General features: G+C 42.5%; 1 protein-coding gene across 1 annotated transcript; it reads right to left on the bottom strand.

The window, feature by feature from the left end:
- Positions 1-287: 287 nt before the first annotated feature.
- On the bottom strand, positions 288-26,235 carry LOC132393127 (eukaryotic translation initiation factor 1A, X-chromosomal). Its single transcript, XM_059967968.1, has 7 exons — positions 26,084-26,235; positions 21,891-21,974; positions 3,977-4,080; positions 2,663-2,713; positions 1,559-1,640; positions 1,374-1,465; positions 288-553 (listed from the first exon to the last, which is right to left on the bottom strand). The coding sequence occupies exons 1-7, from the start codon at positions 26,097-26,099 to the stop codon at positions 548-550; spliced, it is 435 nt and encodes a 144-aa protein (XP_059823951.1). The 5' UTR covers positions 26,100-26,235; the 3' UTR covers positions 288-547.
- Between the last annotated feature and the right edge of the window lie 348 nt (positions 26,236-26,583).

Raw genomic sequence — 26,583 nt, 5'->3', positions numbered from 1 at the left:
ATTCTTCCAATTAAATTAACTGACAAATGTACTTTTCCAGGAATGAACAGACAGATTTAGACCTGTAATTTAGACTGACAATAGCAAGAATTTGATGAAAATTAAATAATTACTATTTCCCTATATCCTTCATGATTACTGATGGTGCAAGAAAATAGCATACTTAATTTTGACACTGGTTTCAGAGTCTCAGACAAGCCATGTTTCAAAGCAATGGAAAAAACTATGGAAAGCTGACACAAGCTATGTTGTATTACTACTCATCCATGACTCAGAAACCAGATCTATGAGATTTAACATTTTATTGGAAAGGATTGCACTTCCTAACAAACTTCACACCAAATTCTTTCATGTACTTTTGACTGAAGAATATAAATACACTAAAACATAGATTTCTTTAAACAAATTGTTGCAGAATGAATTTAAGATACATTAGGCATTAACAAATCAACTCATCCACACAGAATGTTCATGTCCAATCCAAAAAAAGGAATTCACTTCAAAAAGGAAGCTTGGTACAATGTTGGAATCCAAATTCAATCCCAATTTAGATCTGTAACAAAATAAAAGATATTAACCACACAGTGTTATTGCATCAATGACAGCTGTAGGGTTTGTTTCCAATCAACCCATTTGGTCCCAATCCACCAACTTTAAGCAGATGTATAGGTGGGACCAGAACTGAACAACAGCCTACAACTTCAATTTCCTTTCTTGAGGACATTCTTGTCTGAGTATAAAATATTAAGATTCACTAGTTTGATTTCTTGGATGAAAACTGGGCAATCTTTGGAATTTAGAATGAAAAATCTTACTGAACAAGAACCCAAGGGAGATCAACAGAGGATATTTCCTCTTGTGATTATTCAGAGCAAGGATTGATAAGAATCAAGAGATATGAATTTCTTCTCTCACAACATAGTGAATCTTTGGAATTCCTCAAACCCGTTTACACAAATTTCTGGTCTATAGGGAACAGGTAGAAATTGAAGCTGATGCCAAGATCAGTTCATCTGATCATGTTGAATGAAGGCAGCACAGGAACCAAAGTTTATTCCTTCTCTAGAAAGGAGCAAACCTAATGTTTCCTTAACTTAACCCTTTCACAGCTATTTAGATCTGAAATGCACTTCTTCCAAGGTGCGGATGCCAAAGTTATATACAATTGGGTACAATCCAAATAAACCAAAGTCAGATTTAGCTGCCATTTCTTCTGCTTGCAAACCACCCACCGTCATTATACTATCAATTAAATTGCAATAGTCTCTTGGTTTCTACGTTTAAGTGAATTTGGCTGCTACTTTATGCAGAGCGTAGTTGGCATCAAGACAAGGACGACTCCCTGGAAATATTAATATATATCCCATACTCACATCATCAATATCTTCATCATCATCCCCAATATCATCAAACTGGATTTCATCATCATCACCAGGCCCAAAGGTATCGGTCTCATTGATTTTGGCTGAGGTTACCAGCAGGGATTTAAAAGAAAATGGTCAATTCCAGTTTGAAAATCTAGATATTGTGAGAATTTAATTATTATAACAATCCATACCATGTTCTGGAAGTTCACCATATGCCTTCAAGCTTCTGGCTTCATCTGCATTGTATTTCAGGATGACATCAGCCTTGTTATCCTTTAGAAGTGACAAGAAAATATTCTGAATAAAATGCAAGTATCAGATAACCAAACAATGCAAGAACATTACCATTTTCAGGCAAAGTTAAATAAACAACTTCAATTCTCTTTTCAAGCACCTTGTGCAACAATGAAGCTTCAGATCCGATTTCTGTAAGCTGCACACACAGGTTGCTTGGTGGAAGATGCAATAACAAGAGTTAATTAGTTTCACTGGTACCAGTTCACGAAGTGCACAACTACTATTCAAACTTCATCTAGGCTTCAGGAAAACTGCTCCAAGAGCCTACCTGCCTGTTGGATGCTGCTGGAACCAGGATTCAGCACCATTGCCTCTTGCTCATCAGCAAAAGCAGGGAACATTACTGGAAGGTAGGCCTTATCCTGGCATCCAAAGCATAATAAGGATTGCTGGAAATCTACCCAGTTATACCCTGTTGCAGAGAGGTTCATAAAAGTGGGAAAGTGACACACAAAACGAAAACGGGAGTGATACATGCTATTAAAAACACCATGCAAAAATAAAGTTGCTGAGTGACCAGAAGGGGTCTTTTGCACAAGGGCAAGAGATCAAAGAAAATTCCTTAAAAGGTGCAGGGTGGTTTAAAAAAAAGTCACAGGCTCTTCTTCATTAAAAATTATCCACTAGTGTGGAGATTAAGTGGGATCTCAAGAGGTACATCAATTTCCTTGAAAGAATCAAGGAACATTTCTAATGAACTAACTCTCAACATTTCTAATGAACTTTTTCCTTGTTACCCAAAAATAATTAATTTACATTCTTATATTGCTAAATATAATGGTTGCCACTAGTCATCTTTGTGACATTGGATTAAATGTGTTTTTTTGAGTACAATGAACAACACCAACCATTTGATGTAAATTTCACGTATTTAGAAGTCAAGCTTTCAGTGAAATTCAATCCATCTATAACATTCAGTATATTCTATAATACTATAAAATCCATAAATTCAGTAATTCTTTCCTTGGAAAGGCTTTATAATAGAGGGAAAACCTTACCTGGTAATCTCTCAATCCAACCAATATAATGTCTGATGTATTTATCCAAACCTGAAACAGATAATATTTGAGTCATTCCTAAACTTAAGTTAATATTTTACCTTCAAAATCCAGATACATTTGCACGATTCAAAGAGGTAAGTCATGACAAACAATCTTTTTAAGCATTCAAAGTGCAAGAGTCTTAGGTGCACATCACACAATTCTATAATGCTTTGGGATAGAAGGATTTTACATTGGCCTAGAACTAATAGGCAGCAGTGTACATGGATCAATGGGACGACTGATGGAATATATTTTTAACACTACCAGGAAGAACAGATGGTAACAAGTTCTAAGCATTGAGACCAGTGTTGCTACATGCAAAAGAAAACTAGTCAGAAATGCAAACAAAATCTAGAAAGTTGGTGGCACATTTGATTACAGCAGCCTCTCTAGGTCCAATAAATGGTGCAAATGTGTGTCTTCAGTATGTTTCTTGTCAAGACCCTGTTAGACATTGGTAATATAGAATAGTGCAAGTCTGGATAATTGGTGAGACCGACAGCAGGGGAGCTGCATGGCCTGGGTTGCTGCGTGGACCAGGCCTTCATGCCATGGCGTCACTTGTCAGAGGTGGCATAGGAGAAAATAAATGCAGTTGGATGCATTGCAATCCACGCTGGATTTGGTGCTGGCCCCTGCAGGCAGTCTCTCCCATCTGTACTATTCTCCAGTATTCGTTTCCTGGAAGACGAATTGGATTGGCTTTGTCTGCGGCTGACAAAACCCCATGCCCAACTTGACAGGCGGAACTGCTGTGTACTGGCACTTGCAGAAATGGGGCTCCAGGACATCCCATACATCACCAATCTTCAGGCTATGCCACTTGGGGCTTGTGCTAACACTTTTGTGACTGTACCTTGTTTTGCACCTTGGCCATGCAGGAACTGTTTCATTTAATCTGTATGGTTGAATGACAATTAAACAAACTAAAAATGAACCTTAAAGTACAATTCACTGTAATAAAGGTAAGCTGAATGACAAAAAATTCAGTTACTACTTCAATACAGTATGACAAGATTTTTCAAACTGCACTGCACGAGCCTTATGAAAAAGATCATGATTTTGGAAGAAGATTTGAAACTTTCATGGGAGATTCCTCTTTAAAACTGAAAAAGCATTTTATAAATCAATTTTGAATGTCCTTAAATGTGAAATTGTAACTGGCATAAATGACGAGTGTACTAGCTGGGTGTAAGGGGTTATCAATACCTCCAACTTTCTGCTTGATTAAAAGCGCTATGAAACAAAACAAAATCAAAGGGTCATCACCTTCTTTCTCAGCTTCCCTCGAATATGACAGAGCCTCTTTGCACCATCAAAACACATGGCTTCCAAGCGGCCATTTCCCAACATCTTTATCACCTGGGCATACTCTGAAAGCCAAAACAGATAACACATTCATTCATTTCAACCGAAAATATGAGCTTTAATTTAAAATCACTCTGCAGCCATTGAAAACCAGAGGATGCTTAATGGTCAGCAAAAACAATGGATGAAGGACCCATTCCTATACTGTATGACTATCACTTCTGCTATTGTTTGAATAATTTGTTGTATATTCATGCTGGAAGGTCAGAACTTATCTTGCCCAGTGCCAAGATATATCCACAAAAGCACTTGTCAGAGCTCTGCTGGCCTTAATCACAATCCACCAGACACTGTTTCCGACTTCCGGTGGAAATTGCCCAGCACGCCAGAGTGAAAGAAGCAGCACAATACAGAGCGAGGGCCACTGATTTTGGGACAACATAATATCTACCCCATCGCCTTACCCAAAAGAGGACACTCCTGGTGTGTTTAGATTTTCCATTAAATTCTGGTCTCTGGAACAGGGCTTGAACTCACAACTTTCTGACAATATTAAATCCAGTGAGTACAGCTGTTGACATCACTCATTAAGCTATTTGACATCTGCTGCAATAGGAACACAGTTCAGTGACTGATTAACTTGTCTGTAAGTGTGCAGAGTATTAGTGGCCTTTCCTTTAAAACTAAAGATGAAAGTACAATAGTTTATCCTGGAGTCCATTATCCAATTTGGCAATGAAAATCGAAACTTATTAAAAAATCCTAATTAGGGGAAGTAAAAAGTTTTCATAAAGCTGTTGGAATGCAGAAAATATCTTACAATTGTGCTCAAGAGCCTTTAACACAGTTAGATTAGACTGTATAATTGTTATTTTCCATGTAATTTAACCTCCTTATGCTTGCTTGTATTTTACGCACATGTAGGATCCTTGTCTGGTTGGCTGCCAGTGACTAGTGGTGTTCTGCGGGGTCAGTGTTGGGACCCCTTCTTTTTATACTGCATGTAAGTGATTTAGATGATGGAATAGATTGCTTTGTTCCCAAGTTTGCAGATGATACCAAAGTCAGTGGAGGGGCAGGTAGCGCTGAGGAAACAGGCTACAGAATGACTTAGATTAGGAGAATGGGCAGGAGACTAGCAAATGAAATACAATATTGGAAAATGCATAGTCATTACACTTCGGCAATAGAAATAAACGTCATCTTCATCGGGTGCCCTGCCCAGTTTGTGCTTTGACTGCCATGGCCCACATACTCCTGTTTCAGGTGAAGTGGATCAATTCATTGGTATTCATTTCCAGTTCTCTGGCCGCTGTCTCCAACATCATTTGTCTTTGCTTTCCTCTTGCTTTCTTCCATTCAATTTTTCCCATAATTACCGTGCATTCTAACTCCTCGTTCCTAAATGAAGTTACATTGCCTTTTCATGATCTCAAACGTTATTTCTCCTTTTGTGTTTGCCCTGTTCATGACATTCTCATTAGATATTTGTTTTGTCCATATTCTTTGCATGCTCCTCAAAAACCACATCTCCGCTGCTTCAATTTGTTTCCTCATGTTACTAGATATCGTCCAACTTTCTGAGCCATATAACACAGCTGGATGAACGTAGCATTTCAGTACTCTGAGGCCGTTGTCATGCCTAGTTTAGTATTGGTCAGTATACCCTTCATTCTCATAAAGGTGTCTTTTGCCATCCCTATTCTTCTTTTGATGTCCATGTCACACCTGCCATCTGATGTCACCCAGCTTCCTAAGTAGCAAAAGTTAGTTGTTTTATGTATTGTACTTGTTTTATGTCTTCCCCGTTTATTCTCAGCCTACAGATAGGATTCTCCTTTGTTTTGGATATCACCATACATTGTCATTTTGCAATTGATAGACCCATTTTTGCACTTTCTTCAACAACTATATTAATTAAGTTTTGTAGTTCTTCCTCCATTCTTGCAATTAACAGTGTCACCCACATATCTGAAATTATTGATGTTTTCATCACCAACTTTGATTCCCAAGCTGTCTCTCATTTTTTGTAATATTGTTTCACTGTACACATTAAATAAATCAGGGGAGAAAATACATCCTTGTCTAGCATCTCACTTGATTTTTGTAAACCACTTCTCCATCTATTCTTACAGCGGCAGTTTGCTCCCAGTACAGATTTCTGATTAGGTGGAGGCCTTTCGAATCTAGATCTAAAGTTTCCTGTAATAGTTCAAATAACTTATTGTGCTTTACTTTATCAAAAGCTTTTGTGTAGAGCAAACAAATCTTTTTGCACTTGAATAGCACGTTCTGATAGTATCCTTAACATCAATATCGCGTTTCTTGTACCTTTGTCTTTCACAAAACCACATTGTTCTATATCTATTTCAGCTTGTATCTTTTACCTCTTGTCATCAAAATTCTTAGAAGTATCATAGTGATATGACTTATTAAACTTATGGTCCTATGTAATTCACATTCTATTGCTCCAGGTTTCTTAGGAAGAGTGATAAATACTGATTTTTTCATCTCTTCTGGTATTATTCCAGTCTCATAAATGTTATTGATTAAATCAGTAAAGTTTTTCAATTCCATAATCTTCAAGGGTGATAATTTGTTTTATTACTAATTCATCAGGACTTACTGCCTTTTCTTTCTTCATCTTATTTCTTGCATTACAAACTTCAGATTTTAAAATACTTGGACCTTCAATGTTCTTCTTAATTTCTGGTTTTTCGCCTCGATCGTCTTCAAACAATTCCTGAGTATACTCAGTCCATCTGTTCATAATCTCATGTTTTTCCATGATAATGGTACCATCCTTTGCTTTCAAACATCAACATGAAGAACAAAGGGGCTTTTTACCAGTGATATTCTTGATTTGTTGATGTAACCTTTTTGGATCAGGAATAGGCATTCTTTCTAGTTGCTCACATTCTTCTTTGGCTTTTTTATCTAAGGACTTGTATTCTATAGGATTTGCTTTCTTCCATTAGGTTTTTGATTTCATCTGTCATCCATTTATTCTGTGCTTTTTTCTTTTTTGAGGAATCACTGACTTTGCTAATTCTACCAAGGCATCCTTGAGAGAGTTAAACTTCATTTCTACATGATTACTATCATCTTCAACACATTCTATTTCTAGACTTTGAAATCTATTCCTTACTTCAATTGTAAATTTTTGTCTTAAGTTTTCTTTAATTAATTGCAAATAGTCAAGGGTTGTAAAGTTAAGGGACTGACTTTATTACTGTAAACCAAAGATTTAGAAACTCAGTGACTCAATCCAAAACATACCCAGGTGCAGACTGTAATAGTGACCATAGCCCAGTAATGTCATGTAAAAGTAAAACTTAAAAAACTAAAGAAATAAATGTACAGACTATTTTCTAAAGGGGGAGAAAATCCAACAATCTAAGATGCAAAGGGACTTGGGAGTCCTTGTGTAGAACACCCTAAAGGTTAACTTGCAGGTTGAGTTTGTAGCGAGTAAGGCAAAAGCAATGTTGGCATTCATTTCAAGAGGTCTAGGATCCAAGAGCAGGATCTGATGCTAAGGCTTTATAAGCCACTGGTGAGACCTCACCTTGAGGTACTGTGATCAGTTTTGGGCTCCTCATCTAAGAAAAGATGTGCTGGCATTGAAGAGGGTTCAGAGATGGTTCACAAGGACGACTTCGGGAATGAAAAAGGTTATCATAGGAGGAATGTTTGATGGCTCTGGGTCTGTACTCACTGGAATTTCGAAGGATGGGGGTGGGTGGTTCATTGAAACCTTTTGCATGTTGAAAGGCCTAGACAGTAGATGTGGAAAGGATGCACACAGTCTCAGGATAGAACGGTGTTCACTTAAAATGGATGGAGAGAAATTTCTTTAGCCAGAAGTTGGTGAATTTGTTGCCACATGCACCTGTGGAGGCCAGGTTGTTGGGTATACTTAAAGACAGAGATTGATAGCTTCTAGATTGGACAAAGCATCAAAGGTTACAGGGAGAAGGCCAGGGAATGGGGTTGAGGAGGAGAAAAAAAAAGGATCAGCCATGATGGAATGGCAGAGCGCACTCGATGGACTAAATGACCCAATTCTGCTCCTAGTCTTATGATTTTATGTAATTGTTCAGTGTGGCTCCTAGTAGTTACATTCCCTCTATGGTCTCTGGAAACTCTTGGTTGTAGTTGCAGGTATCAGATATTTATATGAGGCTATCTCATTGGTTAACTGATATCTATGGAAATAGCAATCTAGTGTAAAATCAGATCAATCTCTTTGTTCTCTTCTCTCTCCCCACCCACCCCACCCAACCCCATGCTTCATCATTTTACCCCCATTTTGTTCTTTAACATTTAATAAACGATCATAAGCAACAAGTTTCATGCCCCATTCTTGACTTTTGGCACGCATACTTAGAAGGAGGTACGACCTTCTTCCTTTGGTTCCTAATCGTCCAAGAGATCACCTAGTTCTTGTTTTAATACACCATCAAGTGTGAAGGAAAATTATTACATTTTGATATTCGTGAAAAAGTGAGATCTGCATTAAAATTAACATTATACTCAGATTAACTTCTTACTACCCAGTGGAGTACCTAAGAATCCTTCCAAGTGTCATCTAGTGCTTAAAACGACTTGCTTGCACTCCTACGTTTTTTTGACACAACCAATGATTTTTGAAGCACACTCCGATTGATAGAAAGTACTAATTAAGCGTTAAATAAGATGATATTGAGACAATGGCCAATGTTATGAAGCCACCTACAGAAAAAGGGGAGTTGAGTCTCCAGTTGTTATGTGTGAACAGCTGACCGAGGGTTGAGTTAACTGAATAAAACATTTTAATTTGATGAGATTAATGAAAAAATCCTGATGAAATATAGCATCAATGTTGACTCTAAATTAAATCTGGCTCTTACACCATAATGTGAAGGTATGTGATAAGACCCAGTTAATATGTTTAGGAAGAGAAATAATTGGCTGCACATTAGCAGTATTATTACAGATAAGGAAAAACCAGCATACGAAATTGAAAAAGACCTTTGAGTTTAAGCAAACACATGGTCAGCTGGAAAATATAATTCATGAATTGGCTGAATGAGTGAAAAAGTTAACTGAACAAGTTGAAAATGAAGGGGAAAACTGATAACCCACATAAACAGTACGACAGAGACAGTAAGAAGTCTAAAACAGTAAATCTGCATTAAATGAGTGAGTAAAAAAAACAAGTATAATCAAATCACAAGACATTTTATGGAGCTTTGAAGTAAACTGAAGGAGTATCATAAAGCACAGCAGGGACCTCAAGTGGACAGTCCCGTTAGTCCTCCAAGACACCGCATCCAAACTCTGAGGAACCACAACAGTCACGACAAGGACTCTACAGCGACCTCCAGTGACTCAGTGAGGATGACGTCAAGAAACAATAGGGTTGGCAGCAATATCATGGCTTGCCTCAGTAAAGACCAAGGAAGTGAAGATAGAACTGACAAAAGGAGACAAGATGGCTTTTCGTCAACCACCTGAACTGGAAAAGACTGATATAGTCCAAAGTAGTTCAATATCTTAAAAATGTTTGAAGACCTGGGCTGAGCTTCAACGTATTAAAAACATATACAATCTACACACATATAATAGCATCCAAATTTTGGCTACTATGTTGTCTTCTCAGCAAATCAGGCAATTGACATCAAAGGAGAAAATAAACGAAATATGCAAGGCATTTGAGATGTTAAGAGGTGTTCGGAAGAACAGACCCTTATACAGACCGACTGGAGAAAGTGGTTAATTGCAAGCAAAATATGTCCGAGGACGCTTCTGAATATGAGGAACGCTACAAGACACCGTGGTTAAGTTACTCAGGGATTCTGGTAATAAAATTAACAGAGAGGACTCCATATATGGTCTCTTGAAGTCCACTTTTGTGGATGGCTTGAAAGCAGATATTGCCAAAGTGATGAAGCTACCAATCAAATGGAACAAGATATCGAAACCTGAATAAGATCATTACAGGTGGGTCAGTTTACCTGTTGATCAAAAGCCACTGACCATGAGTCAATAGTTATTGCTTGCTAGTCAATAGCCAAGTACAGCAATTACTACAGTCTGAGCCACCCTCCAATGCCAATCCCTCAGAACAAAATGTCACTTGTGGTTGGAAGGGACATTGGGCTAGATTTTGTGGCATTGGAAACAAAGTCTACAGGAACAAGTTCAATTCTCCGCACACAAGTGCTGGGAGATCCTGATCTGATCAACAGCTTCAACAAGCAAACCCTTCCCTGCAGTCCCTGCTTGCCTTGAAAGAACAAAAAACAGATGGTTATGTTATTAATTGGTAATGAATATGCTGAATTCTTGTTAAACTATGATGACCATAACTATGCAAGGATAACAGCGCATGAAGATGCAAATTATTACAAGAAATTATAATACTGAAACCAAATTTGATTCTGTACACCAAAGAGTTTTCAGCAATTGAGAGAGGAACTTGACTAAATGGATGGACCGTTACTTCTGAAACAGACTGCTGGTATCAGGAAACATTGCTCCTGCTACCTCTGTGCAACAGGCAGAATGGAAAGCTCTGGTTGAAGCCTGTTAAGGTGGCAGAAAGATCAGCTAATATCTACGTCCATTCTCGATATGTTTTTGAAGCTGTTCATGATTTCAGAAATTTTAGAGGCAAAGGAGATTCCTTACAGTTGCAGTGACCCCAATCAAAAATAGCCAGCTAGCACAGGAACTCATGGACCCACCAGGAGCAGCTGTATTAAAATGCAAAACCCACTAAAGATGACTACAATGGAAAGCTTTGGAAATGTTTTCACTGATTAAATTGTGAAAAAGGGCAGTACCGAAAGGGGTGAAAGTAAATAAGGGTAAATGAAATTCTGAGAACACATGCAGCGAACCCAACAACTGAAAAGATGGAAACTGAGAAGCTGGACTCTGTCACAGATGAACACACAAGATATTCGAGAGATGGAAGCTCAATGCTCTAACCAGGAAAAGTGATTCTGGATGGAGAATGGTGGGAGGTTAAACAATGATGAAGCATGGAGATACAGCACTAGTCATAGACCAGTAACTCCAACTATAGTGCTTTCTTACTGGCACAGATGATACACTCCCTAGCACATGTCGGAGTGGACAAGATGATTGACAGATTCTCCCTGCAACAGTGGAATCCGAAGTTCAGGGCACAATTCGACAAGCGTTTGAAAGGTGCATGACATGCCAGGAAACAAATCCTGGAGCAGTGGAAAAAATACCACAATTAAATGCTCCTGCCCAGCTGGTCCTTTATTTAAAAAATAAAGGTATTAGGCCACTGCCATATACAGTAAAATCTCTGATCAAGGACTATATTCTGAGATGAGGATTGCTGTGTCAAAATGAACTCTGGCCAAGGAACACATTTCACTGGGAGTGTTTATCAAGAATTAATGTTGACTGATGAACAATGAATGGTATTTGCATTGTCCACATTAGTCAAACGAATGAATGGAATCAAACAACGACCAAGTTAGCATGAAGAAGGCTGCATGGCCTACAGCCCCTCCTGTGGTCATATGTAGCATTGAGCAATCCCAGACAAGAAAACTAAGCAACTAAAACAAGTCCATTCAATGTAGTAATAGAGTGTCCTATGTCATTGCCAGGAGCTCTTGATCACAGAGAGACTGATATAACCATCAAACCTGCAGATAAGGGGGGTGCTGTAGTAGTCTGATGGACTGACCTCTAATTTGCAGAGACCCAATGACAACTGTCAGACACCTCCTCTTACTTACCTCTCGAACAGGATCCCACTAAGGAGCATCATTTCCCACACTATCACCAAGCTCATTAATTCTGGGGCCTCCCATCCACTGACATCAACATCAGTTTCCTCACCTTGCACCTACCCAAGATGCACAAACTTGCCATTGTTTCTGTCCCACTGAACTCCTATCTGCATATCTTGACTCAGTTTTATCCTCCCCATCCATGACACTTCTCAAAGATTTCAAGTTCCCTGGCCCTAAACATCTTATTTTCATTACGAGTCCTTATACACCTCCATCCCCCACCAGGAAGGCCTCAAAGCTCTCAGTTTCTTTCTGGACACCAGACCCAACCAGTTCCTCTTCTCCACCACTCTCCTCTGTTTGCTGGAACTTGTCCTCACTCTCAATAATTTCTCCTTTAGCTCCTCCCACTTCCATCAAACAAAAGGCATAGCCATGGGCACTCATATGGGTCCCAGCATGCCAGCTTTTTTTGTCGGCTAACTGGAACAGTCTATGTTCCCAGCCTACAATGGTGCCACTCCCCAACTCTTCCCACACTACATCGATGACTGCATTGGTGCTGCTTCCTGCACCCATGTGGCACTTGTCGACTTCATCAACTTTGCTTCCAACCTGCCCTCAAATTTATCTGGTCCATTTCTGACACCTCCCCCCTTGCTCGATCTCTCCGCTATCTCTGGAGACCGCTTATCTACTGATGTCCATTATAAATCCACTGACTCTCACAGCTACCTGGACAATACCTCTTCCATAAGACCATAAATACAGGAGGAATAGGCCATTCAGCCCATTGAGTCTGCTCCACCATTCAAACATGGGCTGATCCAATTCTTCCAGTCATCCCCTCTCCCCTGCCTTTTCCCCATACCCTTTGATGCCCTGGCTAATCAAGAATCTATCTATTGCTGCCTTAAATATATCCCAATGACTTTGCCTCCACTACCACCCTCTGACTAATTAATTTCTCTGCATCTCTGTTCTAAATGGACGTCCTTCAATCCTGAAGTCGTGTCCTGTTGTCCTAGACTCCCCTACCATGCCAAATAACTTTGCCATATCTTATCTGTTCAGGTCTTTTAACATTCAGAATGTTTCTATGAGATCTCCCCCCCCCCCCCCCCCAATTCTCCTGAACTCAAGGGAATACAACTCAAGAGCTGCCAGACGTTCCTCATACGGTAACCCTTTCATTCCTGGAATCGTTGTCGTGAATCTTCTCTGAACCTTCTCCAATGTCAGTATATCCTTTCTAAAATAAGGAGCCCAAAACTGTACACAATACTCCAAGTGTGGTCTCACAAGTGTTTTATAGAGCCTCAACGTTACATCCCTGCTCTTGTATTTTATACCTCTAGAAATGAATGCCAACACTGCATTCACCTTTTTCACTGCCGACTCAACCTGGAGGTTAACCTTTAGGGTATCTTGTACAAGGACTCCCAAATCCCTTTGCATCTCTGCATTTTGAATTCTCTCCCCATCTAAATAATAGTCTGCCCAATCATTTCTTCTACCAAAGTGCATGACCATACACTTTCCAACATTGTATTTCATTTGCCACTTCTTTGCCCATTCCCCTAAACTATCTAAGTCTCTCTGCAGGCTCTCTGTTTCCTCAACACTACCCACTCCTCCTTTGCACCTTTGCATCATTGGTAAATTTAGCAAACTGGCAAATCCATTAATCCCAAAGTCCAAATCATTGACATACATCATAAAAAGCAGTGGCCCCAACACCGACCCCTGTGGAACTCCACTGGTAATCGGCAGCCAGACAGAATAGGATCCCTTTATTCCCACTCTCTTGTTGTCTGCCGATCAGCCAATGATCCACCCACACTAGCAACTCCCCTGCAATTCTTGCTAATCAGCCTCATGGTGGCACCATGTCAAAGGTCTTCAGAAAATCCACATCTACTGTATCTCCTCTGTCTACCCTGCTTGTCACTTGCTCAAAAAATTGCAGGTTTGTCAGACAAGAATTTTCTTTCTGGAAACCATGCTGGCTTTGGCCTATCTTGTCATGTGCCTCCAGGTACTCCGTAATCTCATCCCTAACAATCAATTCCAACAACTTCCCAACCACTGATGTCATGCTAACAGGTCTATAGTTTACTTTCTGCTGCCTCCCATCCATCTTAAATAGCAGAGTAACATTTGCAATTTTCCAGTCATCCGGCACTATGCCAGAATCTATCGATTCTTGAAAGATCGTTGTTAATGCCTCCACAATCTCTCCAGCTATTTCCTTCAGAACCCGAGGGTGCATTCCATCAAGTCCAGGAAATTTACCTACCCTCAGACCATTAAACTTCCTGAGCACATTCTCAGTCGTAATTTTCACTGCACATACTTCACTTCCCTGACACTCTTGAATGTCCGGTATACTGCAAATGTCTTCCACGGTAAAGACCAATGCAAAATACGCGTTCAGTTCCTCTGCCATCTCTGCGTCTTTCATTGCAATATCTCCAGCTTCATTTTGTATTGGTCCTATATCTACCGTTGACTCTCTTTTACCCTTTATATACTTTTTAAAAAAGCTTTCAGTGTCTTTGATATTAGTCACTAGGTTTCTTTCATAATTCATCTTTTCCTTCCTAATGACCTTCTTAGTTTCCTTCTGCAAGTTTTCAAAAACTTCCCAATCCTGTCTTCCCACTAGCTTTGGTTTCCTTGTATGCCCTCTCTATTGCATTTACTTTGGCTCTGACTTCACTTGTCAGCCACGCTAGTGTCCTTCTTCCATTCAAAAACTTATTTGGACTATATCTCTCTTGCACTTCTGTCATTTTTCGCAGAAACTCCAGCCATCGCTGCTCTGCTGTCCTTGCTGGTGTGTCTTTCCAGTCAACTTTGGCCAGTTCCCCTCTCAAATTTCCTTTATCCCACTGAAATACCAACACAATGGATTTTAGTTTCTCCTTCTCAAATTTCAAAGCGAACTCCATCAGATTCTGATCACTGTTCCCCAAGGGTTCCTTAACCTTAAGCTCTCTTATTACCTCTGGATCACTGCACAACACCCAATCCAGCACAGCTGATCCCCTAGTGGGCTCAATGACAAGCTGTTCTAAAAAGCCATCCCTCAGACACTCTATAAATTCTCTCATGTCCGGTACTGATATGGTTTTCCCAATCCACTTTCATGTTAAAATCCCCAATAATTATCATGACATTGTCCTTCTGACATGTCGTTTCTCATCTCCTGCTGTAAATTGCAATCCCCATCCCACCCTGTATTCACTCCCTTGGAAATTTTCCGGTTTTATTGTTTTACAACATTGAATCATTGTGGATTTAATTTGGCTTGACACTGATCAACTGAAAAACTCTTTCATGTCAAAGTGAAAACTGATCTCTACAAAGTGATCTAAATTAATTACAAATATAAAACACAAAGTAATTGACAGCATTAGTATTCACCTCTTTCAAGTCAGTATTTACTAGATGCACCTGTAGGGTTCTCAGCACCCGTAACAATGGTGTTAACTGTTCAGACTAATGAAGTGGCTTCTCTGCAGTGCTGTAATAGGATCCTGTGTCTCATATGTTTGGGTTATGGGTATTGATAAGGGGAAAACCAATGGAGAATTGTTATGCTATCTTGTCTGTGTAAGCTGAGCGGGTTCGCAGTCTTTTTTTGGGAGGAGAACAAGGATGAAGGACATGTGTGGAGCGGGCAGCGGTTCCAGAGCAACGGATACTGGACGTCAGCGGTTCGGACAGTGGCTGAAGGCTCGGAAGGTCATTGTGGAAGTGAACCAGAGGCGTGAGCACCAACGTATTAGAATAGGTGCACAAACTGACAATCTGATTATTACTTTGGTGCCTTTAGGTTATCTGTTTCTACTAACCCATCACCAAGAAATCACTATGAAGTTGCAATTATTTACTCACTTTTGGGTATTGTCTGGTATTTGTCGTGAGCGTGTACTGGGGGGGGGGGGGCATTACACCATATTTGCACAGAAGTACTGCACTACTGGCGGGGCGACGGCGGTTTACCCTAGGCAAATGGGGGTCAATTGGGGACACAGAGACTACATTGTGGGGGCTCATCCAGGATTGAATTTGTCACATTCGGGGTAATTCACCCCAGTTTAAACAAGGGGAGATGGATTCAGATAAGATTGAACTCTTGTGTGAGATCGAGGGAGTACCGGTTAATCATCCCTGTGTATTAAGTGGGGTGGACATGTGTACCTTGGACAGAGTGTTAGTTCGATGTTTGAGTACGGTCAGAGCTATTGGTAGGGTTGAAATCGTAGGCAGAAAGATTGGCAAAATGGGGGATTTAGGCTATGTGTTAGCGCAGATTGGTGCTGACGTCTCAGCAGTGGGACTGCCACCGTCTATCGGTGACCTCAGTGACGTGGGGCAATGGGGCGTGCACTTTGTCACACAGGAAAGGTTTGACGGGTCTGTTGGGACACCAGAGGAGTTGACAGCAGCTGGGGGCAGAGATTTTCGAGAGCAGGTCCTATCGTTTTTGAAGGATGAAGGGAGTGGCCAGATTTGGAAAATCTCATTGGTCCCCCCTCCCACAGAAGGGGGAGGGTTCACAGTTGGCGTCAGCCATTAACTCCTTGGTGAACAATTTGGCGGGTCCTCGTCAGAAGTTAAGAATTTTCTCAGGGCGCACTCCTACCCCGGACAAGAAGATTATGAGTCTTGGGTAGAGCATGACTCTCGGCTGCTGAGTGAGTGGCGGTGTTCCGAGGAAGAGAAGCGGCAGAGATTGGTTGACAGTTTGCAAGAGGTGGCAGCTGAGGTCGTAAAAGGCGTGAAGGGTAGCAACCCCTTGGCTACCTGGAGGAGCACGGTGGAGCTTTTAGGGGGTATCGGGGCCTACGTCAGGAGAAAGGGGAAAAGCTTTCTGAGTATCCTTTCCAGGTAGAGCAAAGGATAAATTGTTTGAGGCGACAGGGGTCATTTCAGAATCAGAGGTGAATCAGATTAGAATAGACCAGGTAGGCCAGGGCATCCAGAGGCACGATATGATTGCTACGAGTCTCCAGCAGTCCCGTAGATCGCGGGCACCCCCCCCCCCATCCTTTGTTCAGTTCCTCAGAGAGGTGAGGGAGGAGGAGGACGCATTGGAGTCGGAAGAGGGCTCCGTCAGTACGGTGCAGTTCTCCCTGGTAGCCCTTTGTAGTGAAGTGACTTGGGCCGGCTCCAATTGGGAAATAGTGAGGGGGGTCCCTCCGCGTGAGGGGACTGGCAGAGAGGGCCCTTCCCTGAACGGACGGACTGCACAGAGGCCCAGGGGAGGCCGAGGTCCCATGAGACAGGGTGTGTGTATTAACTCTGGGGAAGAGGGCACTTCAGGCGGGAATGTAACCGGCCAGGAACCCCTCAGGGGGAGACTCCATGGGTGCTCAAGCAGGAAAGGGATCGGGAAACTTACAGGAGACCCAGTGAGAGAATGGCCTGGAGTCTCTGGGAAAACATGTTCCCAGTAATGTGCCACGAGAGGAGAGGACCCTATCCCCGAAGGATTGGTGGGACCCCGATCCAGCGTGTCAATCCGGATAGAGGGAATAGATGCAAAAGCCATACTCGACACGTGGTCACAGGTTACGCTATTGTACCAGTCATTCTACGATCAGCATTTGTCGCATTTACCCGACGCCCTTCAGTGCCCTGAAAATCTGGGGTATTAGTGCTGGTGATATTTGTCCATGAGGCTGGAGTTCCTCGAGGCCGAGGTTGGAACGTCTGAGGCTCATGAGGCCTTGGTGCTGGTTTGCCCAGACCCACTTGCGACTAGAGGTGTGTCGATTCTGGTAGGGACCAACACCCCTATTGTGCGGATACTCCTGGGGGCCTGCAAGGAGAAGGTGGGTAAGGACTTTTTGGAGATCCTGTCTGTCTGGCTTTTGCGGGCTTTTTTTTGAGTGACCATCTCTAATGGGCCAAGTTTGAGGTGCGGACGGACAACCTGCTTTCCTACATCCTGACCTCGGCGAAACTGGATGCCACCAGTCATCGTTGGTTGGCCGCTCTGTCTGCATATGATTTTAGCCCGAAGTACCAGCCAGGGAGCCGGAATGTCGATGTGGATGCTCTGTCTTGACGGAAGCATGAGGTCGAGGAGTGGGAGAGTGTTTCTGCATCCGGGGTGAAGGCCATGTGTCAGTTTGCTATCACCATGCAGGCCGAGGAAAAGGAGAGGCCAGAGCATGCGGTGGACCCATTGACGCCCTACCCCTAGTTTACTGTGACATAGCTGCTCTGAAGATCCCGCAGCTACCAGAGTTGAGTCCTGGGGAAATTGCAGCTGCTCAGTGAGATGACCCTGGCATTGGCACTATTTGGGACGCAGTTGGGAAGGGGGACATGGCCCAGGTGGAGAAGACACAACACAGCTCTGTGTCTCTGTTACTGAGAGAATGACCTCGGTTGAGGTTGAAGAACCAAATGTTACACTGGGTAACGTCACCCCCAGACTGACCTCAGCGTTGGCAGTTGGTCCTGCCTGAGAAGTACTGGAAGGTTGTGATGAAATCACTGTATGATGACTCTGGGCACTTGGGGGTGGAGAGGACCTATGGTTTGCTTAAGGACAGTTTTTATTGGCCCTGAGTGAGGTCGGAGGTCGACAAGTATTGCAAGTCCTGCATACATTGCATACGCCGGAAGACGCTGCCTGTGCAGGCTGTTCTGTTGTCGCACTTGCAGAGTGCGGGGCCTTTGGACCTGGTGTGTAAGGGATCTGGGATTGCCTGGGAAGCACAAGGCGGCTGATCACTGGTCGGGCATGCCCTATGTGGTGGAGAGTCAGTTGCCCAATTTACCTGTCTTCCGAGTGCAGCCCGTCAAGATTCTCCACCGAAATCATCTGTTGCCTCTGGGGCAAAGTGTACAGGTAGAGCGGGAGCTCGAGGTGCCAGCTGCACCTCATACCAGGACTTTGCGTCCACGCAGGGTGGAGGAAGAGCCCACACTGGGAGTGGCGGGCCTGGGCCCAGCCCCTGTGAGGGATACTGACTCAGATGATTGGTACATGATGCCATTTGCTGATGCCCCCATGGTGCAGGAGAAGACTCCTGGCCATTCCCCCATTGGGTTAGACGGGGTGGGGGGGGGGGGGGCTAGTGATGGGCTGTCAGGAGTGCCACAGGGCATTGGCGAGGAGGATGTGGGGCCTGAGCAAGAGGTGGAGGGTTCCGAGGTGCAGAGGGGTTTGGGTGACTGCTCACAGGAGGGTTCGCCTCATAGTGTCCCTGAGCCTCTGTAGTGTCTGAAATGAAGGAGTTAGAAGAGGGAGTGCACAGGTCACAGAGAAGTAGGCGCCCTCCCGATAGGTTGGCCTATGTTGCACCCAGGGAACAGGGTGTGATCTCCACTGTTTTGGGGAGTTATGTCACTGCTTTCTGCACTTGGGTTGGGCTTTGTGTTTTCAGGAAGGGTTGGCAAATTATTTGAGCGTCATGAGGGCATGACTAAATTTGGCAGGGGGAAGAATGTAGGGTTCTGACAAACTGATTATTACTTTGGTGCCTTTAAGTTATCTGTTTCTACTAACCCATCACTAAGAAATCACTATAAAGTTGCAATTATTTACTTGCTTTTGGGTACTGTCTGGTATTTGTCTTGTGAGTGTGTACGGGGGGGGGGGGCATTACACCGTATTTGTACAGAAGTATTGCACTACTGGTGGGGCGACAGCGATTTACCCTGGGCGAACGGGGCTCAATTGGGGGCTACACACCTTTGGCAACAACTGCAGCCTCGAGTCTGTGTGGATGGGTCTCTACCAGCTTTGCAAATCTGGACAATGACATTGCTTTAGCTCTGTCAAATTGCATGGGGATCATGATTGAACAGACTTTTTCAAGTACACCCACAAATTCTCAATTGAATTGAAGTCTGGACTCTGACTTGGCCACTATAATTTTGTTGTTTTTAAGCCATTCCTGTGTAGCTTTGGCTTTATGCTTTGGGTCATTGTCTTGCTGGAAAACAAATCTTCTCACAAGTTGCAGCTTTCTTGCAGACTGCATTTGGTTTTTCTCCAGGATTTTCCTGAATTCTGCGGCATTTATTTTACCCTCTAACTGCACAATTTTAGTTTCATCAGACCATAGAGCCTTCTTACAGCTGATTTTAGAGTCACCCACATGCCTTCTGGCAAACTCTAGCTGAGATTTCACGCAAGGCTTTTTCCCCCCAACAGTGGCTTTCTCTTTGCCACTCTCCCATTAAGCTGTGACTGGTGAAGCACCCGGGCAACAGTCTCTCTCATCTCAGCCACTGAGGCTTGTAACTCCTCCAGACTTGTCATAAGTCTCTTGGTGACCTCCCTCACTAGCCCCCTTCTTGCACAGTCACTCAGTTTTTGAGGACAGACTGCACTAGGCAAATTTACAGCTGTACCATTTTGTTTCCATTTCTTGATGATTGACTTAACTGTACTCCAAGGGATATTCAGTGACTTGGAAATTTTCTTGTATCCATCTCTTGACTTGTACTTTTCAATCACCTTTTTGCGGAGCTGCTTGGAATGATCTTGTGTCTTCATGGTGTAATTTTTGCCAGGATACTGCTCACCAGCAGCTGGACCTTCCAGATGCTTTTTTACTACAATTAATTCAAACACCCTGACTGCACACAGGTATCCAAAAACAGATCTCCATTTGACTAATATTGTGACTTCTAAAACCATTGGCTGCACTAATAATGATATGGTGTGTCACCTTAAGGACACGGGGGGGGGGGGGGGGGAGAAAAAAGGTGAATACTTATGCAATCAATTAGTTTGTCAAATTACGACACGGAGTCGGTAACTGCAGTCGAAGGAAAAACTTTATTCGAAATCTTCAGCCTCACTTTTAAGCCTCCCTCAACCTGCCCCCCGTGGTGCAGAGGCTCCAAAGCTCTGTGCTCGCAAACCCCCGTAGGCTATCTAATTGTGAGCCGGTTCGGATGTGCCAGGAAATGGGTCGCCACATTACTACATATTTGCATCAAAAGGTTTATCAGGCATAATGTATTTGTGTAATTATTATTTTTCAGGATCTACTGGGAAAGTCTCAAAGATTGACTGGTCCATTGTGATCAACGGGTTGGCAACCACTACGATACGCCTTTAACTCTCAACTCTTAACTCTCAACGGCTGCCATCCTTTAGCCAAGCTTCAGAGACTGCTCTGCCATTAACAATTAGTTAACTAATACATTTGTAGTAGTAATGATAATGTTCTAATTTGTTCTGTACTTCAATCAAATGCAAGATGTGATATTCAGTTAAATTGTAGTTTGTCTTTTTTTTAATATCTTTTTAACTATTTCTACCCATGAAATTACGACTAGTTGGGGCAGCTGCTGAATTGGGCCAAAATGTACTGGTCCCAATTGAATGGCATCCACTGTATTTGAATGGGGCCTATCTCACTGAATAGCAATTATCTATGGAAATTCAATGGAATTAGCAAACTGGATCAATCTCTATTGTTCTTTTCCTACTACTAGGGCCTTTCTTCCCCCCTCTCTCCCCTCATGTATTTCTTCTTTTTCCTTGATTTCTGCTTCAATAGATCACAAAATGTCAAAACCGAACATTAACCCCATATAAGTATGGTTAAAAATTGAAGAGCTCTCTGAAATAACATGGTTGTATTAAATTTCAGGAAACTACAACTAGTTCCTCAATACAAAAACAAGTATTGAGTGCATGGTAAATAACAGGCCTTGAAACTAGATGGATGTGCAAGGACTTACATTGCCAGAATATATTTTCTCTGCAAATTTGGAAATCCAAGCAAACACACACAAAATGGTGGAGGTACTCTTAAAAGAGTACTTTTTTACTGGCTGGCCTCCCAAGACCCTCCAACATTTTGTGAGAGTACACTCTGTTGTTTTAAAATTATATAGTCATATCTTTTATGTAATTATGATTTATTATACCTAAAAGCTCGATGGACCATTTTAAATTTTGCTGGAGTAAATTTATATTAACACAACATGTACCTGAAGATAAATTATATTTTGCAGGATTCTCCTTGGTTAAACATATTTGAAAACCACCTTTCTTCATGAAGTACAGATATACTGCCCAATCATAAAGGGGGGAATCAGACAATACACCACACACTCACCTTGGCCATCCTCTTTGAAGACCAGCTCACGTTTTTCAGACTCATTTTCATTCTTACCACGTCGCCTGTTCTTTCCTCCCTTACCTAGGTTGAATAAATAAACACATCAGCCCATTCATGAAACACATCTCCCTGAGTAATTCTGGCTTTCTAGTCACGTGTCTGGGGCTCCAAAACTTAATTTGAATTTTAACTCAACCTGCATTTCACTTTCCCCAATACATTTTTTGAGTCAAATTCAAATCCTGCAAGGCTCTAAAATGTGATGCAGGGCAAGCAGTTCTATAGAGAAACACTAGTTGTGTGTACGTGTGCATACTTTGAAATTCAACAGTCACACACTGCACTGCAGGATTACAGAGCTCAGTGGGTGTTGAAGACAGCAGGGCACTGATATCATGCTGTCGTGCTGGACTCAGCAGCAAGTACTTCTGGTGCCTTGTAATGAGCCAAGGTGCCAGATAAACCTATACAGGTGACTGTAATGGTTACCTGAAATTGGAAAATTCAATGGTCATGCCACTGGCTTGTAGACTAGCCAGGTGGAGTACAACTATCTTGAATGTTACAATGAAAATGGAGATTTGGAGGATGCAATCATCAACAGCGTCGTATGAAGGCAGTCCATTATCTGCACTGTGGTCTGTGCGGACTTTGTTCATTTATAGTGAAAAGAATGTGACTCAGATGAATTTCGCTGTTGTAAGTATGTGGAACTAAAACACTTTTATAATACTGTATAAGTATTGGTAGTATTCTAATTTGTTCTGTATTTCATTTAAATACATAATTTGTCAGTTTGTCTTTATACTTTTGTAGCTATTCCCAAGAAGCTTCAGCTAATTGCAAAAGCCGTTTAATTGGGCCAATATATACTAGAATCCACTGCATGTAAAATTGATCTCCTTTTAAAATCACCAAGCAAAACTCCAGAACTATGTAGGGGCACTATTGAAATACCTTCAAGAAAGACAATAAAGGTTAGATTAATCACTCACCACCACCACCTCAGGGGCAGTTAGAAAAAGGCAATAATTCCTGGCCTTGTCAGCGATGCTCACATCCCCTAAATTAGTAAACATGAGAAAGTCTGCAGATGCTGGAAATCGAAAGCAACACACAAATCGCTGGAGGAATTCAGCAGGTCAGGCAACATCTATGGAAATTTATGAGTCTACATTTTGGGTTGAGACCCTACTTCAGGACTGGAAAAGGAGGGGAGAAGATGTTAGAATTAAAAAGGGAGGGAAAGGGGAAGGAAGATAGCTAGGTGATAAGTGAAGGTGAGTGGGAAAGATAAAGGACTAGAGAGGAAGGACTCAAAATGTCAACTGTTCATTTCCATGATATTGGGGGTTTGAAAAAATATAGGAGCACAGGTAGACATTTGGAGGGCAAAGAGGGGCTACAAAATGTTACATGTAAATAAGGTTTATGAAATTTTATTTATGAAGAGCAACCGCACATACTGGGGAAAAAAGAGCCTATTAAGGACAAAACAGGCAAGAAGGTCTGCCAAAACAGGCAGGAGCCAGAAGATGTGGGCAAGATCTTTTCACCTGCATTCACCAAGATATTACAGCTAATTAATTTTGGTGGTGTTATTCCAGAGTAATTAAGATTAAATTAAATTAAATGAGATGTTTCAGAATGGTCGTGTAATGGTTAGCACCAGTGACCCAGATTCAATTCCGGCATTGTCTGTAAGGAGATTGCACATTCTGCCCATGACCATATGGGTCTTATCCAACTACTCTGGTTTCGAAAGATCTACATGTTACTAGATTACTTGGTCACATGGGTATAACTGGGCAGCACAGGCTTGTTGTTATGCTGTAGGACAGGATGCAGAGCTGGGCTGAGAAGTGGCAGATGGAGTTCAATGGGAAAAGTGAGAAGTGACACACTTTGGAAAGTGGAACTTGAAGGCAGAATACAAAGTTAATGCCAGAATTCTCAGCAGCGTGGAGGAACGGGGGGATCTTGAGGTTCAAGTGCATAGATTTCTCAAAGTTGTTGTGCAAGTTGAAAGGGCTTGAGAAGGCGTACGGTGTGCTAGCCTTCATTAGTCGGGAGATTGGGTTCAAGAGCTGTGAGGTAATGCTGCAGAACTATAAAACTCTGGTTAGAGCACACTTGCGAGTACTGTATTCAGCTCTGGTCTCCTCATTATAGAAAGGAAGTGAAAGCTTCAGAAAGGGTGCAGAGATTTACCAGGATTCTGGCTGGATATGATAGTCTGTACTATGAGGAAAGGTTGAATGAACTAAGGCTTTTCTCTTTGGAGTGAAGGAAGATGAGAAGTGATTGACAAGACATACACACAATGATAAGAAGCATTGATCGAGTGGCTACCAGAGACTTTTACCCAGGGCAGAAATGGCTAAAATGAGGGGGCATAAATTTAAGGTGAAACACACTGCCAGGGATGGTGGTAGAGGCAGAAACATTTAAGGACATTTCAGAGACTTTTAGACAAGCACAGTTGAAAGAAAAATGGACAGCTATGTGGGAGGGAAGAGTGAGATTGACCGTAGAGTAGTAGGTTAGCACATCATTGTGGCCAAAGAGCTTCTACTGTGCTGTAATACTTCATGGTCACATATTCTCCTGGTAACATCGTTACCACCTAGTCATTCATTTTACTCCATGGCAGCCAGAACACTCTGGTTTAAGTTAATTAAACCACTCTGGTCAATTAAGATTAAGTTTTTCTGACATGATCTCAGCCAATGATTGCATAGACCTGGTACCCAATGACAATAACCCTAAGCCACAGTACCCAGCAGCACTAGCACCTTCATGGTTTTGTGACCACACATGGAGAAATCTTCCAGCATTTCACACTCTTGCTTCCACTCTAACCCCACCTCCCCATTGAGCTCCATCTACCAGGGATTTTTGACTACATTGCTATTTTCTGGTAGCCTGATTCAGCTCTCAATTGTCTTTCTCATTGTATTCACTGACTTAACAATGAAGCCAGAATCCTTGATAAAGTGTATGTAACAAAGACAAAATGGGCCAAGCACTGAACCTCACAGCTCCTGTCATTATCTTCCTCATTAAGCCAGTTTTACCTGCAACTTGTCACTTTGAGTTTTAATTCTCTGATCAGACTGCCATGTGCAGCTTCAAATATCCCACTAGTTTCTACATCAATTATACCAAAATCTTTACGACCACACAATTCTCTAAGCAATCCAGTCCTGGAAGAATCAAACCTTTAAACTCAGACTGACTTGTGCACAACTTCAGTACCACAATGTATAAGTTTCCTCTCATTCATTCATGAATAACTTTCAAATCTCATCTCATATAACAAAGTTGGCAACTGTCTAGTAAAGCACGATTATATTCCATCTGCAACGAACATCTTTATCAAGGCAGAGACAATCTCTACACATCACGTGCATAGTTACAGCTAAATTTATTTACCACTGCACTCAGTGAACTCTCGTAGTAGAAACCAGCATAACAACTATTTCTCTGCTGCAGTTTCTTGAAATGTTTTAAACTGGAGGGAATACACACGTAGTCTGCCCTCTTTGCTCCAATACAAGTCCAGCCAATTCCATTTGATTCCTCTGCAAGAAAAATCCATCCTTCTCAGATTGAAAATATACCTCCCTCTCCAAATGGGGTCTGAGAAAGAGTTTCTACGCTACAACAACTGAAAATGAGCAGCACAAAACGCTAGATACTATGTGGGTCATTAATCGGATCCGTCAGCTCCTGCTCACTGCAAAAATGCCACCATCCGCAATATGTATTGTTACTAAATTTCATTTGACTTCAGGTCTGCAGCAACCGCAGTACTTCACCTTTGCGACACAACACCCAATCCCACCACCTGCCCTCTCCCGCCCCAGGACACCAGACCTTCAGCCGGCATCACTCCCATTTTCTCTCAGATACCCGCTCTGGGCCAGGCCCCCTATGCCTCAGGCTGGAGTCCCCCGCCAGTCACGAGCGGACACCTCACATCCAGGCCAGGACGCGCCTGGACTAAGGAGGCCAGGGCCGGGCTGCAATGCCGGCGGCCTCAGGAAGCCCAGGGCCGCACGTGTTGGCAGCCGACTCTCTGTCCTTCAGTCCTCCGCAAACCTGCTCCCGTACAAAGTGATGGCGATCGCCCCTCGGGAGAGCTGAAGCCTCGACCTCAGCCTCCCAGGGCCCAACGTCGCCCCTACCTTTATTTTTGGGCATGGCTCCGGGCCTCTGGCTGTGCGCTCGCTCCGGCCGCTCCTACCCCTGCACTGCGCAAGCGTCAGCTCCAGAAAACTTTATTTAAAACCACCCGTGAACACATCGAGAGCAGAGCTGTTTAATCACGTGGTAGATGCCGCGTTGCACGCACTTTGTCCTCTGACGCAGCCACAATAACGTCACGCCGCCAAATGTGACACGGGCTCCGTGTCCCGCCCAATCAGCGACGCACCTCCGGAGAAGTGGGAGGAGCAATCAGACTGCAACAATGGCACTGCGATTGGTTAATGTCGCGCCGCGTTTGTTGCTCCGTTCATGGTACGTCATTGCATTGGAAAGTAGTGCCACAGATACTAGAAAGATGGATTAAAAACGAAAAAAAATAGCAGGCCATGAAGCATTTGTGCAGAGAGTGATTGTGAGAGGGGCAGAGAGAGAGAAAAATGGGGTGGGGGGAATAATAAATAATAAGGGATGGGGTAAG

Source organism: Hypanus sabinus, chromosome 4 (assembly GCF_030144855.1).
Source record: "Hypanus sabinus isolate sHypSab1 chromosome 4, sHypSab1.hap1, whole genome shotgun sequence".
NCBI lineage: Eukaryota > Metazoa > Chordata > Chondrichthyes > Myliobatiformes > Dasyatidae > Hypanus > Hypanus sabinus.
Note: the sequence above shows the minus strand (reverse complement) of the source record. Positions and strands in the feature narration are given on the sequence as shown.